This window comes from Dipodomys spectabilis, unplaced genomic scaffold (assembly GCF_019054845.1).
Source record: "Dipodomys spectabilis isolate Male_0828 unplaced genomic scaffold, ASM1905484v1 ptg000175l, whole genome shotgun sequence".
In the NCBI taxonomy this organism is placed as follows: domain Eukaryota; kingdom Metazoa; phylum Chordata; class Mammalia; order Rodentia; family Heteromyidae; genus Dipodomys; species Dipodomys spectabilis.
The window spans coordinates 10,217,569-10,234,112 of NW_024870852.1; the positions used below are offsets into that span (position 1 = coordinate 10,217,569).

Genomic DNA, 16,544 nt, shown 5'->3' on the forward strand with positions numbered 1-16,544 from the left:
TAAAAATCTTTCATTTCAAAGTACAAAACTTTTGTTAATGTGATTGCCTGTGACTGACCGTCCAACACTCCATCACCTTCGATGCTAAAGACATCAGGAAAATTCCACTTCTTTCCAAATCCAGGTCCCCTCCAACCCTCTGCCAATCAGAATCACAACTGCCAAACACATTATTCAGAAGTTTTTAATAAACAACTTCATTATAAAAACTTTTTTTTGAAAATGTAATTCTGTAAAACATTGAAAAATCTACTTTAACAAAGATATGCCCTGTGCATTTTCTAATGGCACTTACATTTTACAATTAAAAACCTTGTTTTATATAAAGCCAAAAATACTCCAAGAGGTTATTCACTGTTTACAAAGTGCTAGAAGGTTTTTGTCTTGTATTTTTCTCTTTAAATAATCTGGCGTTACGAAAGAGTGGCTTGGGAGCCTTGACCACTGGGAGGAAGGGAAGGTCTGGAAGAGATGCTGTCATGCTGGTGTGTGGAGGAGGAGAGGTACTGGTGGGAGGATCACAAAGGATGCCAGCCACACTGCAGCGATGTTGGAACACCTCCACATTCCTCCATGGGCACTAGATCATCACAGTGAACACCTCCTTCCTCGACACAGACCCTGCTCTCCAGTGGTGAAGGTCATGGCCAATTCCTTCCACAGCAGGTTCAGAGCTCCAGGAGAGGCCAGGGTGGGATCCCAGAGGAATCTGGACTTTTCTGGCCAACACCTGCCTAAGGCAAAGTTTCTTATTACATAAATATCCTTGTTAAAAAGCAAAATATTGATCCTGTACAATACCTGTTAAAAAAAAAATCGTGCTTAAAAACAGCTCCTAGATAAGAGGGAAAGCCGGAAGGGGTGGTGAAAACAGCTACCAAAAAGGGGGGAACTTAAAGGGTCACTAGGGTTAAGTTTAGGGCAGGGAGGGAATTTCAACTTAGAACAATATCTACGAGCAAAAAGGTAATCACACCTGCTTCCCGGATTTCCATTAACAAAATGCCACGTAAAAGGTTAGGGGAACTCATTGGTGGGCCTTTTCCTGTCTCACACCTCTTGAAGATGAGCAGGTATCCTTTGAGCTGACCTCAGGGCTCTCTTCAGCTCACACCAGCTACTGTGCAGGGTGGGAGATGACTTGCCCCTGTAAAAGTCAAGCTCACAGTCTGAAGCAGTGACTACAAAAGGGCACCGCACTCATATAACCTGGTCCCTGATTGGTTTGTGCCACATGCCACAGCTCCTGTCCTGGGCAGATGCTGTTCTAGTAATAAAGTAATAATAGCATCAGAAGGGGTACTGAAGTTGAGTTTGAGTATTGAGTGCAGGATAAAGCTATTCTTATGAACAGCCAGGCCAAAAAGTCTTTCTGGGGGGTGGGGGGGTTTACAAAAACAGGGTAGCTATGGTCCAAAAAGGTAACAGCAGGCAATGTTCCTCTGTACCAGCAAAGTTCACAGTGGCGGGAAGATTCCTTGTGGTGAGGGCACTGAGAGAATAGGAAAGGAGCGAGAGGGATGAGAGATGGGAATGAGGGAGAACAAGGAGAAAAAGAGAGGAGGTGGGTGCCAGGCCCTATAAGGTATCTAACAGTTGTCCTCTGAGTTTCCCAGCCTCATAAGGAAGAGTTTGAAGGAGGGACAGGCAGATGGAACAGGACTCCTCTAACAGCCCAGGACATTACACTCTGTGGCTATAGGCCCGTTTGCCTGGAGAAGCTGAGGGTGCAGGAAGGTTGCCAGCAAGGGGAGAGGGGTGCTGGGTCTAGTGAAGACCAGACACAAGGAGAATGGCAGCAGCGAGTCCCACGTGGGTTCTCACATACCAATTCCTATAACATGCACAGCATGCAGGTGGCGGCTGCGTACCAAGGTAGACGCTTTAAAAATAAACCTTAATTAGTCCCTGGGACTCACTGAAACTATTTTTAGAAGCAAATCACCTAGTCAGATGCTAACCTTACCAGATACTTTTATATCTGGTTTTGTTTTCTTAAAGGTGTCCCTAGCTACCTTATCCCTAGCTAATCAAAGCATGCTTATTCAATCCACACTGTTGCCACACAAGGGCCAGGGAGCTAGAACTTCAACAGGAGGACTGGCCTGGGCTGAAGCAGAAGCCTGGGTCTTGGACCTGCAGTTATTGATGCTAAACCGAAGAGCATCAGGACAAAAGGTAGGGGCTTGCAGAGGACTGCTGGAAGGCTGAGGCAGTTCCTAGGTAGTTCATCCGGAAACCCTAGTGGAGAAGCCAGCAGGAGAAACCACTGACAAGAGTGCCCACACAGCTGGCTGCAACTGTAGGAGTTAACAGTAAAGAGGTAGAAGTGTGTTTCTGAATTAGAGAGGTGTCTCAAGAGGCCCCAGTGTGGTGGTCCCTGAGCTGCCTCCCTTCCACATATGGGAAGAGTCCATGCAAAACTGAGATGAAGCAGAGTTTGGGGTTCGGTTGGGTTCCAGGCAAAGGCTGTGCTGTCTGTCTATGGCGGAGAGCCCCCTAAGAACTAATCATTTCCTGCAAGAAACCTTGCTAGCTGCTAGGGGCAACTGAGAGGAGCCATGAGAAGGTGGAAGTTCCTGGGGACCAGAGAAGGCTATGCACAGTGGCCCTGAATCCACGGACTTCAAAGTGAGGGAGACGGAAGGGACCCCACAAATGAGAGAATTTTTGGTATGGGAGGCAACAATGATTACATAGATTAGGATTCGACTACATGCCCAGTCCTGACTTTAAAATTCTTCTTCCAACAATTCCACAACTTCTTGGAAAAGGGACAAGCAAGAGGGAGACACAGGGCACAGTCTCTCTTTTGCTAGCCCCAGCAGCCTAGAACCCAAAGGCCCTCCTTCCAAGACAAATAACAGCTCATGATGTTCAGGGTGGGGTTAGGGATCAGGGAGATGACAGATGCAGGCCTGCCTTTCATTCTCCCCCTCTCCAGTTCAAAAGGAGGATGAAGGGGGGTCATGATGTACTTGGAAAAAAACAGAATTGCAGACGGGTGAGAAATCTGCTCCAATCTTCTGGCCTATCTCCTGTGGACACTGCCGTGGGAGGCAGGGAGAGATGCAGTCATGGAAGATGGCAGAGACCGAAGCAGTCCAAAGTCAGTTTATTCCCCACAGGGGAAAAAATGTGACCTCAAGTGAAGAGAAGTCAGCAAGACCCGACTCCGCCTTGTAAACAGGGCTCCAGTCAACACCAGGTACCCAGTGGTTCAGGCTGGTGCCAACTGAAATGGACTGGTGGGAATGGATTCACGGTGTGTAAACAGAGTTCACTGCAATCACGCTAAGGCTAACAGTGTGGCAAGGGAGGTGAAATGGTGTGTCTGAGGCGAATGTGTAAACGGTACCGTTGCTGGACAACACTGACTGAAAATGGAGCTAGTGGGACAGGTAGATGGGGTAGGCAGGAAGAATGGAGACCCTCTCTTCTGTCTGCTGGTCGGAAGCAGGCAGTGGAACCAAGTGACTTTCCACAGCAGAGCCTGACAACTGCATGCTACGGTTTGCAGGATGGGACCAGAGGGCGGGCTTCTTGGGCTATTTCTCTTGAAGTCATCCAAGGTGAAACCCTCTGTTTCTCCAAAAGGCCTCCCCTTCTCCCAGGAGAAGGAGCTCTGAAGCTTTGGAGAGGGAGAAGGCTAAGTGGGGTTCCCAATTCAGACTTTAAAAAAAAAAAAAAAAAAACCTGAAAGTTCATGGTAGATCTTTTCATGGGGCTGGGGCTCAAGGTTCTTCCTGGAATCAATCCTGGAGCCTGAGCCCCCAAACCAAGTGCTCCACACAGACACTGGAATTTTTTCTTCTTGAACCCAGCTCTGAAAGCTCAGCTGCCTTCATGGGGATGTGGACGGGGTGGGTTTAAGGCTCCTTGACAGAGCCAAAGACTGAGCGGTGGGCCTCCGTGGGGGCTACTGGAATGCTTGATGGAAACGAGGCAGGGTGGTAGTACTCAGGCCAGAAGTGAAGACAGGAGGCAAGGAGTGCAGAGGCCCGAAGTTCAGGGGTCCCCCAGCTCCTGGGGAATCTTGAGGCTGAGCTTGCAAAGTGGTAAGCAGGGGCTGGGCCTCAGCCTGGGAGTAGCCCATGACGAGGCCTCCCGCAGCTCCCGGTGGGTTACACGGGGGCAGATTAAGTGGAAGGAAGCCCAGTAAATGGGAGAAGTCCACATTAGCAGCGCACAGGGCCTCAGAGAGGTTGGCGGGGCTCTTGGCGAGCAGTGCTTCATCTAGGAGGGCCGCAGCTGCCGCCGGCTGAGGTGAGGCGGGCTGGGGTTCGGCGGATGAGAGAGACAGGCTTCCAGGAAAATCCGCCAGGAAACTATCCACCTCCACTTTGGGCAATTTGTCGGGCAAGTATGAGGTAGATCCAAGCTGGTATTTTGGAGGGAGCTGAGCTGGGGAAGAGATTGGTGAGGATTCCAGAGGGTAGCTCATACCCATGGGGAGTGTATTGTGCACCAGGGAGTGTGGCATGCCTGTGCTGGGCATGGCAGGGATGTGGGCACCATACATGCCCATGGGCAACATGCCAGGAAAGGCTTTGGCCCCCATCATGTCCCGAGAGGCCATGCACAGCACAGGGCTCAGCTCTTCCTTCACGCTGACTGTGGAGCTGCAGCTGAGGAGGCCTAGCATGTCCACTGGCTCTGTCTTGATCTTGAGCAGCTCCTGTGAGTGGCTCTTCTTGACATGACGTGTCAGGTGGTCCTTGCGGCCGAATCTCTGGGCACAGTACTGGCATAGGAAGTCCTTCCGACCTGTGTGCACCACTAGGTGCCGCCGCACATCCTTGCGGGTATAGAATCGCCGGTCACAGTGGTCACAGGGGTGCTTCTTCTCCTTGGCACCACCCGCTACCCGGCGTGAGTGAGCCTTCAGGTGCTCTAGCAGGGACTGGGTACTCTCGAAGGTCTGCAGGCAGACCTTGCAGCTGAGGTCACCGCTGCTGGCGGCATGCATGGCCAGGTGGCGGCGGTAGCCCAGCTTCGTATTATAATTCTTACCGCACTCGGAGCAGTGGAGGGCCTCTTTGTTGGGGTCGTGGGTCTGCAAGTGGTTCCGAAGATGGTCCTTGCGGTGAAACATCTTATCACAGTACATGCACTGGTGGGGTTTCTGGGCCGAGTGGGTGGCCATGTGCCTAAGGGTAGTGAGAGAAGACCGGTCAAAGCAGAAAGTGCGGAGATCAGAGGGCTGAATGGACCACCAGGGTCTCTATTAACAGGATACCAGATTTTAAAAAAACTACGGTGAAGTGATACAATGGTGCCTATAATTTTAGCTAGTCAGGAGGCTGAGATCTGAAAATTCTGTTTTGAAGCCAGTCTGGACAGAGAGTCTGTAAGACTCATCTCCAATTAAACAGGAAAAAGCCAGGAGTGAAGCTGTGGCTCCAGTGCTAAGAATACCAGCCTTAAGCCAAAAAACTAAGGAATGGTCCCCTGGCCCTGAGTTCAACCCTAGTACCGGCACAAAAATGAAGGGAAGGAGGGAAGAGAAAGGAAGGAAATGGAATACCATGCCAACCATATTCCAGACATCTCTGCAAAATCCATCTATGTACCACGACTCTTTGCAGTACTGGTTATAGTAACAAAAACAAACAATCTAAACATCTACCCTATCAATAGGGAACTTGTTTTATAATTATGCTAACTCTATAAAATGATCCAACTACTTCAAAGATGAGGCAGCTTTAAAAGTACCTTTAAGGAATAAGCTCCTTAGATGCATAAGTGGAAAAAAGGGAGCAGACTATGTAAAGAAAATTCTGTATGTGAAAAAGGGGAAATATATGTATGCTTGCTTGGATATTTATAGAAGGATATATAAAAAAACTGAAGCCAGGCACTGGTGGCTCACATCTATAATCCTAGCCACTCTGCAGGGCTGGGGGCGGGGGGGGGGGGGGGGGGGGGGGGAACTTCTGAAGACTGAGATTTGAAACAAGCCTGACCAAAACAAAAAATCCACAAGATTCTTTTTTTTTTTTTTTTGGTTAGTCATGGGGCTTGAATTCTGGGCCTGGGTGCTGTCCCTGAGCTCTTCAGCTTAAGGCTAGCACTCGACCACTTGAGTCACAGCACCATTTCTGGCTTTTTCTGTTTATGTGGTGCTGAGGAATCCAACCCAGGGCTCATGCATGCGGGGCAAGGACTCTACCACTGAGCCAACTTCCCAGCCCCAATCCAAAAGACTCTTATCTCCAATTAGCCAGCAAAAACCTGAAATGGAGGTATAGTTCAAGTGGTAGAGTGTCAAACATAAATCAGAAATGCCAGGCAAGAGCACCAAGTCCTTGAGTTCAAGCCCCAGTACTGGCACAGAAGAAAGAGAAACCAAGGGCTGGGAATATGGCTTACAGTTAGAGCGCTTGCCTAGCATGATGAAGCCCTGGGTTCCATTCCTCAATACCACATAATTAGAAAAAGCTAGAAGTGGTTCTATGGCTCAAGTGGTAGAGTGCTAGCCTTGGGCAAAAGTGCCAGCTCAGGGACAGTGCCCAGGCCCTGAGTTCAAGACCTAGGACTGGCCAAGAAAAAAAGAAAAAGAAAGAAAAAGAAACAGGAGATCACTGATAGCCCATGGGGGAGAAAACTGGACAGATGGATACAATGGAGTATTTTCATGGCAAAGCTTCTGATATCTTCTAAATTTTGAATTATTTGTATTTCCTCTTCAAAAAATTATATTAAAAATTATAAGGACTAGAGGTACAGCTCAAATGGTAAAATGTCTGCCTAGCAGGCACAAAGCCTTAAGTTCAACTCTTCATATCGCCTCCCCATCCTCCCCAAAATATTTAAATAACACAATAAATGGAAAAATGAAAATATGTAAACTTCCTGATCTGAATCAAGTTTCTAAGACACACAGGGAGGGCTAAGCCAAAAAAGGAAGTTCAACATAGTACATGTAATATGATCCCTTTAAAAATGAAAAAGGGAATCCAAGTTTGAATGTGTCAGGAAGGACCTAAGAAACTAATCCTACCACTGTCTTTGGGGAGAGGAACAACGGCTTGAGAGTGAGAACAATTCATTTGTACCTTTGGAACTGCTTACTATGTAAACCATTCCTCAGCAACACATAAGCAGAAAAAAAGGCAGAAGTGGCGCTGTGGCTCAAGTGGTAGAGCGCTAACCTTGAGTTCAAGAGCTCAGGACAGCACCTAGGCCCAGAGTTTAGGCCCCACAGCTGACAAAAAAAAAAAGGAAAAAAAAAGAACTGTGTTAAGGACTGGGGGCATGACTTAAGTGGTAGAGCAACTGCCTCTCTAGCTCAAGACCCGAGTTCAAATGCCAATACCAAAAACAAAGAAAAAAGAAAGAAGGAAGATAGGAAAGAAGGAAGGAAGGAACGAACGAAGGAAGGAAGGTAGGTAGGTTGGTTTTAGTGTTACAGTACCTCATGATCCCTTAGTTTATCTGTTCCTATCTTGGTCCAGGAACAGAAAATCATAGCTTCATAAACAGAATCAACTCAACAAGATTGTGAGGCTCTGGGTGAGCCACATCATTAATCCTGTTCTCCAGTGAGGAAGCTAAAGCCATCAGGTAGCCCCACCCACCAGTCAGTTAAGTGGCACAGAGTGGATTCATTCAGACATGTCACAGCTTTCTCTAGTGACCTTTTCTGGAGGGTTATCCTCATGCTACATATGTGTGCTCATGTCTATGTAAGCCATCAATCTAACATGAATGACAGGAAGACATATGGCAGAAAAGTGCTGAGAAATCAGTCTAACTTTTCAGGTGAGAAAACTAAAGCCCATAGAGCATTTGTGACTCAAAATAATCACAAGTGATTTATGTCAGGGTTCCTGCCTCCTGGGCCAGAACCTTTGCTGCAACTTCTCACTGGAAGTCTACAAAGACTGGATGTTGGTGCTTCAAGCATGTGAGCCTACCTACTCATTAGTGGAAATTGAGAGGATTATGGATTCCAGGCCAACCTGGGCAAAAAAAGTTTGTTAAGACCTCATTTCAACAGCAAAAGCTTGGAATGGTGGTTCACACCTGCCATTCCAGCTAAGCTAGGAAGAGGATTACAATCCAGGCTAAAAGCAAGACCCTAGCACAAAAATAACCCCAAAACACAATGGGCTGGAAGTGCGGCAGCTGAAGTGGCACAGTGCCTGTCTAGTAAGCTCAAAGCACTGAATTCAAACCACAGTACTGACAAAAAAAAAAGTCTGGGATGATAGTACTAAGAGTACCCCTAAGACAGAAGGCATACAGAGAATCAAAACAGCACTAGGCCCTGGGGGCAATCTTGACCAACCCTAGTGGCCTATTTTAGTTCTTTCCTATCAAATGTTTTCCAATGAGGAACTAAGGCTTTCTGTGGTCATCCTGTTTATATACTTACTTTTTTACTATCTGCCCCATTGTTAAAAAGGTAAATTCTAGGAGGGACAGCACCTCCATCCTTCTGGCTCACTATTCCAACCCTAGCAATAAGCACTGTGCCTGGTACATAACAAAGGCCAATAAATAGTTGGATAGAGGAATGGTTAGATGACTGTATACCAGGCTGGTCTATGTCATTTGTAAAGGGCAAGTGCATGGTTCCTCTAATGGAAAGACAGGAGTAAAATGAAAATAGCTCTCTCAGGTTCTTTCCCCCACCAAACCTTGCAACATCTGCCATAACAAGGCTTTCACATTCTATTTCACTTTGAATAGGGATTCTTGGGCTGACATGTTTCCTCACAAGTCCCTGCCATAGAGGGCACCAGGGACTCTACAGAGACAGATGTGGTCATCTCAGTAGCATGTAAATTCAGCAGTAATAGTATTGCAGGACCTAAGAAGATAAAGTTGTTAAAATTACATCCCTGTTCTGAGCCTCCACTTTAAAGTATACAGATTGGACCACAAGAGCTTCTTTTTTCTTCTAAAGTTCTAAAACAGAGTTTTAACTTTGGTTAAGATTCTAATCATTGGAAGTGGCGCTGTAGCTCAAGTGGCAGAGTGCTCCGCCTTGAGCTGAAGAGCTGAGGGACAGTGCTCAGGCCCAGAGTTCAAGCCCCACGACCGACAAAATACTACTATTAGCCACCTGCTGGTGGCTCATACCTATAAATCCGAGCTACTCAGGAGGCTAAGATCTGAGGACTGTAGTTCAAAACCAGTCTGGATGGGAAAGTCCATGAGATTCATATCTCCAATTAACCACCAAAATAAGCCAGAAGTAGAACTATAGTTCAAATGGTGGAGTATTAACCTTGAGCATAAAAGCTCAGGGACTACACCTAGGTCCCGAGTTCAAGCCCTAGAACTGGCCAAAAAAACCAAAAACCAAAAAACCCCAACAACAATCAAAACCCTATTATTAACTGACTTCAAGTGGTTAAGAGTATAGAGAACGTGTGTGGGACAAACTTTCACTGAAACCTCCATGCTCAGTGGAGTCTCTCTGGCTTTGACCTGGAGAAGCTCAGAGCAGGAAGAGGTACGGGAGCGTCACCTACCTATATAGCTTGTACTTGGAGGCAAAAGCCTTGCCACAGTGCAGCTGAGGGCAGCTATATGGTCTCTGTTCCGGATGGGGTAGGCTATGAGGCCTTAGCTTCTCCCCATTTGAGAAGGGTGTCCCCGAGATTTCACATTGGCACTTCACTTGACTCTCTGTCTCCCGGGCCCGAGGCCTAGGAACTAGTTTCCAGCCCACTTCCTCCTCCTGCTTTGCATCTTGAATCCAGGGAGGGACGCTGGTAAAAAATGTGGTCATGGCAAGGCTAACGGCAAAGGGCCATGTTACTCAGAAAGCCTCCCCATCAGCGTCGCCAGGCTCTCCGCTCTGTCACAGCCTCCAACGTAGCCTTCAGAAAACAATCTCTTCACCTGAAACATCAAACACCTGGTGTTAGGGAGCCCAATGCCATGAGAGCGTGGGCTTTGGAGGCAGACAGACCCCACTCCAACACCAGCCCTCCCATTTGGAAGTTGTGTGATTTTTCAGACAATTACTTACTCCCTTGAGCTGTTTTCCCATTTATAATGCAGACATAACAATCTTTGAAATCATAAGGGTGTTTTGAGGATTAAATGGGATTATGGATATAAAGCATTCAGTACAAGGTTGGGTACCCGGAAGTACTTAGTGGTTAACTATTATTACTAGTACAGTCTAGCTAATACAAAGATAATCTGAGCTCTGAAATGCTATACTTTCTCTTCTTACTTCACTTTTACATCCTTTCCACTAGAGACAGCAGTTCCTTCTCTTCCTGTTTACCTACCTGCCCCTCATCTACTACTTTCTCCAGTTCTCTCATGGAGGTGCTAAGGGGCAATTAAATGTCCAAAAGGTAAAGGAAAGAAGAATCCTTTTCTTAGAAAATCTATACCCTGAGAGGCAGGGCCTAGGCTAGGACTTCTCAGTAGTGCAGCAATATCAGGAGATTCCATTTGAAGGGGCCATCGCAGACTCAGCATTTTCCCTAAACCAGTACTGGTCCCATTCTGACCTCTACTTCCTTTCGTGATCTTGTGGTCTCCAGGCCCAGCTAGGTCTCTTCATCAACAACTAGCCAACAATCTAAGTGCCAAGTGGCTCCTCTTCTAGATTCAGGGCATATATGCACTTTTCTCTCTCTCTCTTTTTTCTTTTGGTCAGTCGTGCGGCTTGAACTCTGGGCTTGGGTGCTACCCCTGTGCTCTTCAGCTCAAGGCAGGCGCTTTACCGCTTGAGCCACAGCGCCACTTCCAGTTTTTTTCTAGTGGTTTATTGGAGATAAGAATCTCACAGACTGCCCCCCCACCCCCCGGACTGGCTTTGAACCGTGATTCTCAGATCTCAGCCTCTTCAGTAGCTAGGATTATAGGTGTGAGCCACTGGTATCCAGCCACTTCTCTTTTTTGTGTGTAGGTATTGAGGTTGGAATTCAAGGCCTCATGCTTGCTAAGCAGGTCTTCCACTACTTGAGCCATGGCTTCAGTTTTTTGGGGTTTTTTTTGGGCCATGGGGCTTGAATTCTGGGCCTGGGCACTGTCCCTCAGCTCTTTAGCTCAAGGCTAGCCCTCTACCACCTGAGCCACAAGGCCACTTCCAGTTTTCTGGTGGTTTACTGGAGATAAAAGTCTCATGGAGGGCTGGGATGTAGCTCTGTGGTAATGCGCTTGCCTAGCAAGTACAACGTCCTGGGTTCGATCCCCAGTACCAAAAAAGACAAAAAAAAAAAAATACAGTTAAAAGGGGCTGGGAAGGTGGCTCAGTGGTAGAGTACTAGCCTTGCATGCCAGAGGCCCTGGGTTCAATTCCTCAGCACCACATAAGCAAAAAGAAAAAATCCGGAAGTGGCGCTGTGGCTCAAGTGGTAGAGCGCTAGCCTTGAGCTGAAGAGCTGAGAGACAGTGCCTAGGCCCAGAGTTCAGGCCCATGACTGAACTCCCCCCCCCAAAAAAAAAAAACAGTCTCATGGACTTTCCTGTCCAGGCTGGCTTTGAACTGCAATCCTCAGATTTCAGCCTCCTGAGTAGCTAGGATTACAGGTGTGAGCCACCAGCACACCTGGTGCTTCAGTTCCTTTTTGCATTGGATATTTTCAATAAAGGGTCTCACTTTATGCCTCAACAGGCCTGGACTGTGATCCTCTTGTTTGTGCCTCTTTTTATAGCTAGCATGACAAATGTGCATCAATGTGCTTAGCCACTGTACTCCTCCCAAACCTTGGAATGATAGGTGCCCACTAACACACCCAGCCACTAGTTAAAATGGAGTCTTATGAACTTTCATGTCTGGGTTCTCCTGATCTCCACCTCCTAAGTAGCTAGGATTACAGGACTGGGAATATGCTAGCATTAGAATTTTGTCTTCTCCACCTGACTCTCTGAGAACTCCTATCATGCCTCTTTCATCTCCATATACCCAATGTCTAGAAAAAGAATTTCAACTTGCTTTTAGATGAGTATATTAGTCATAGAATGCAAGTTGATTCTCTGGGACTAAATTTATGCCCAAGGGTTCTAGTTTAAACTCAATTCAGTCCTTCCAAAGTGGAGGGCTAAAATTTTGAAGTCTGATTCTCCCCTTGGTAAAAGTAGTAAAGGGCTGGCACAAAAGTGACACAATTCCTTTCCTGAGATCAACTCAGGAAAAGGATAGAAGTTACTATACAGTCCCTCAAAAGGGAGACAACAGACCCACATTTATACTTACTAGATCATCACACATGACCAACTACATTTCAACTTGCTACAATAGGGAGATTCCCTTTTGGAGAGATTATATCAAAATTTGGTCATGAGGCTTTTCCACGTGAAGAGGGCAAAGTGGGTATCTGGGAACTGTCCACAAGAATCTGGGGAGGGCTCCAACTGCACAAACTAGCTGTGGGCCACAGAATGCTTGCTCAGCTCATTAGCACCTGCTGCTTACAGTGACCATTCATCCAACAGACTGGCCATGAACGAGATGATAGTATCAGCGGGTTCATGCCCCAGAGAGCTTTGCTCATCATTAACATGAGCTACATCCTGTTCAGGAACCATTCCTCTTGAAGAAACATTGCAATGTAATATGATAAACATTTCCCCATCATTGGAGATTTGCCTAGAAGGATCAGTAGAAAGGTAGATGCATTTTCCATGAATCACATGCATGGCAGCACTAAAAACCACCCATTGGTGACTTCGAATCATCATGGCCTATTTGCCTGCTTCACTAGAAACCTTTCAAAGGCCTCTGACGTCTGGCTTTCATTGTTTAGGTCCTCTCCTCCTTGCCAAGGGTGGAATTACCTGTTTATAATACCAGCGATTACTATGCACACTGGAACTTGGTAGAGAGTAAGCTCAAGTGTGCAGGTCTAGTTTGGAGGGAATTTCCCTGGACTTCAAAGTTAGATTCTGCTCCTATTTTGTATCTGAATCTTGCACCTTGGACTCTAGAGTGTTGGGAATGGCTGCCAGAGGGAAGCAAGTTACAAAGCTCTGGCTGGTGTGAGATGGGAGCCTAACCTAGAAATTCTGCACAAACTCAAAAAAAGAATGGTAGATTCCCCCACCTCCTACACGTCCAACTCATCTGTTCTCTTGAACATGTACAAACAAGAAGACACAGCAGTTTAGCATGCTGCTACTGAAACAGTGAGTAATGGGCTTCTAGGAAGAAGGTGGTGGTGGCTAGGAAGAGCTTGTGAGGTTATACTGATAGAACCAAAGGAAGAAGACGGGAACCATGTGCTCACCTCCATGTGCACTTCATGGAGCTATGACTTTAAAAAAGAAAATAGCCACCACCCAGATTCTACTCAGCAGGGCCTTTTAAAAAGCATAGCAAAGTCCTTACCTATAGTCACCAACAGGCTGTTGGATAACCAAAGCTGCTAATGTTACCTAGGAACGCTTTTAGGGATCTAGTCTCTCTCTGTGTCCTTTGTCTGTAAATTCCTTTCATCCAGACTCCCGGGTTTGTCTCATATAATCAGGCCAGTTCCTTAAGACTTCTCCTTCCTAGGTAAAACTATGAAAGAATTCTGCTTCTCTTTCAAAGCTGTTCTTCTGGTCTCACATGCTACACTAACCGTAACTATAGAGAAGCTGACAGACCTGTTCCCATAAAACAAACACAATCCCTCCCTGCTACTGGTAAAACTCAGGTTTTCAGCCTGATTCCTTCTGAAGTCTGATCTGAAGGGGGAGGTAGCATGGAAAGAACCTTGGACTTGCTATCATTAGAGCGGCTACCTACTGCCTTTGACACCACAGGCAAGGTTACTTTATTCCATGGAAACTCACTCTCTCCAATTTCCAAAATAGACATTTATTCTCCTTGCCTATAAGATTTTCTCAGAGGATTACATGAAATAATGATCTTGGAAGTGACATGAAACGTGCCAAATACACACAGTGCCCTCCGAGGTCCAAGTATGCCTTTTTTTCTGCATAGCGCCTGAATAATACTTCTTCCCCCACTGCCCCCCTTAGCATACTTCTCATGCCTCAGAGTGAGTTTCCTCCCCAACATCTCCCCAGAATGTGGCCTTCCTCTTTCCCTCACAGCTAACCCTCAGAACATCCCCTCAAGCCAACCCCCTTACTTCACCTCCTGCAGCACATCTCCAAGGCCAGTTTTTTCTCTCACTTGGATAGCCACTTTATTATGCTTTTATTCTACCCTCTTTCTACTATCAAGACTCATGTCCCAAGTAGCAGCTATTGGCAAAAACTCAGTATGGTCTTTGGAAGCTCCTGTCTGCCTGTTATGCGCCATGATACTTGCTGCTTCTGATGAAACTATAGTTTTATGGTGTTACATCATCTCTATAGAAACTACGTTCTTTCTCCATTATTAGCCTGTTTCCTCATCTGTAAAGTAAAGCTAAAAATACTCACCTCACAGGCTTGTTGTAAGGATTATTTTAGTCAAGTATGGAAAGGGCTAAGCATTTGGTTTGACCTGCTACAAGAGCCCCCAAAAAGCGAGCTATTATCTTTGCATGGACTTGCATGTTCCCATTTCTGCTGCCATACTCCAATTCTCCCAACTCCCCACTCTCTAAAACGGCTGAGAGAGAGAGAGAGAGCTCCCCCAACTCTACACCAAGGAAAGGGTTAATCTCCAAGTGTTCTTAACCAAAGAGACCCACAGAGGATTAACAGCTCCATTTCAGTGACTATCCTAAAATAGCTTTTTATCCCTCTCCTGCCTAAGAGCTACTTGGGGAGCTGAAGAACTTAATTCAACACCTGCCTACATGGAAATACACCCAGGAACTATTTCTTGGAATGAACAGTCTTCTCTTAAGAGAACTCAAAATAGCAACTGGGAAATTATAAATAGATTTAGAAAGGGGGGGGGGGGGCAACAACAACAACAACAACAAAAAATCGCAGTCCTAACCTGGGCACCAGAAACAAATCCAAAAGGCAAACTGGTGGGCTAGAAAACAGCGGGAAGGAAAAGGGAATGGGAGTAGCTGCTCCCTCAGTCTCACACAGACTCACACAAAACTCACACGGATGGATGGGGACAGAGACACATACACACACCCCAGAGTGGTGGGAGAATTAAATTACAGGGAGGCTGGCGAGCCTCAATGACTTGCATCATTCCAAGAAACATCAAACAGGATTAACAGGGGTTGGATTTACTCTCAGGCTGCTAGTTCTTGTGTCCGTGTAGATGGGCCTCTTTGGAGTCCCTTTGATTCCCTATTTCCTCAGATTCCACTGCCTCCCACTCCTGGGGAGGCCTTGAACAAATGGCCGCAACACAGGATGGCCTCATTTTTACAGGGAGGAAACCACCTTTAGACACCCACCCCCCAATCTAGTGGCCTCTCCTTGGGAGGAAGGGGGAGGGTTTAGAAACTCAAGGCCAGACTACCACAGCCCCAGGCTGACAGGTGGAAAAACACACAAGCCAGGAGACAGATTACACTTGCAGGTGAAGCACCAACTCCCCCATACTGTTATTTCCCCTCCAAGCTGGGCTACACCGTGGAGCTGGATTTGCAGGAAACAGGCTCTCAGGGCTAACTTGTGAACCATCCCATGGTGTGGTAGAAATTGTGAATCTTCCCCCCCTCTCCCCCCCAAGATTAGGAGATTGGAATAGACTGGTGCTGAGAGGAAAGGAATTCAGGGAAGGGGGGGGGGGGGGAATCGCATCTCAGGGGAGGAAAAGAAGGGAAAGTCATTGGGGTTTCTAAGGGGGGTCTCCAAGAATGCGGCAGGGGGGATTCTAAAAGCTGAAAAGTGTTATAAATAGTTTCGAGAGGGTCTCAAAACCCGTTTCCTGATAGGTATGGTCTAGAGTTTTTGAGTACGATCCCTGGGACGAGGGCTACGTACAAGTAGGAACTTATTTTGGGATTCTTCAGACCCTAGGTATTTGGGGGAAGCCTTAAAGGGGTTACAAAAGTCTACAAAACGGAAGGGAGGGTATAATAAAGAGCAGACTTCTTGGAGCAGCAAAGGGGTAAGTGGGCCGGGGTAGGCGTGTCCCAGGGAGGGAGCAGGTGCAGCTTATCAACGTCCCCCAGACCCGGGTCCCCAGCAGGGTCGGCAGCGCGCTATCTGGGTCACCAAGGAGCCTGGCTGGGAATGAGGGATCCTCGGGCTGTGGGTCTCCAGGTCTTGGGAGACTAATGGGACTTCTTCGGGTCCCCCAAACACAGGTATGAGTTCCGGGGAGAGTTTCCGTCACCCTGGGGCCTATCTGGGGCCACGCTGGCGCAGAGGGGGGCCCCCCGTGGTGGGGGGGGTGAGACCGCGCTAAGGGGCCCCGAGATGAGGAACGACGCCGCTCCGGGCACCCGGCGTGCGGGGCGCAGCGAGACTGCCTCCCGCCCCGCTCCCCGCCGTCCCCAGGGGCCCTCGCCGGCACTCACCGCACTCGGAGCCCCGCGCTGCGGGCCGGGCCGCGCTCGGGCTCCGCCAGGCCCGCTCAGGCCCCGGTAGTGGCGGCGGTCGGGCCATTGTGCGGTGCATTGTGGGAGCCGCGCGAGCGGGCAGGGGAGGGGGCGGTGCCGCGGGCTCTCTATGGTCCCGCCCGCTCGTGGGCTAGAGCGGCCGGGGCAGCG

At 47.7% G+C, this 16,544-nt stretch overlaps 1 protein-coding gene across 2 annotated transcripts; it reads right to left on the reverse strand.

Annotated features, from left to right (window-relative positions):
• Positions 1-168: 168 nt before the first annotated feature.
• Plagl2 (PLAG1 like zinc finger 2) lies at positions 169-16,455 on the reverse strand. Of its 2 annotated transcripts, XM_042694656.1 has the most exons (3): positions 16,353-16,455; positions 9,486-9,858; positions 169-5,150 (listed from the first exon to the last, which is right to left on the reverse strand). In XM_042694656.1, exons 2-3 carry the CDS (start codon positions 9,743-9,745, stop codon positions 3,920-3,922), a joined length of 1,491 nt encoding a protein of 496 aa, XP_042550590.1. In that variant the 5' UTR covers positions 9,746-9,858; positions 16,353-16,455; the 3' UTR covers positions 169-3,919. The 2 variants fall into 2 exon arrangements, with proteins under 2 accessions (XP_042550590.1, XP_042550591.1); XM_042694657.1 differs by lacking the exon at positions 9,486-9,858 and having other exon boundaries at positions 16,353-16,430.
• Between the last annotated feature and the right edge of the window lie 89 nt (positions 16,456-16,544).

Excerpts from the sequence above, each read along its gene's own strand:
- Plagl2 (XM_042694656.1), bottom strand. The coding sequence starts at position 9,745 with ATGACCACATTTTTTACCAGCGTCCCTCCCTGGATTCAAGATGCAAAG. Across the intron at positions 5,151-9,485 it reads TCCAAGTACAAGCTATATAG|GCACATGGCCACCCACTCGG; the intron begins GTAGGTGACGCT and ends CACTACCCTTAG.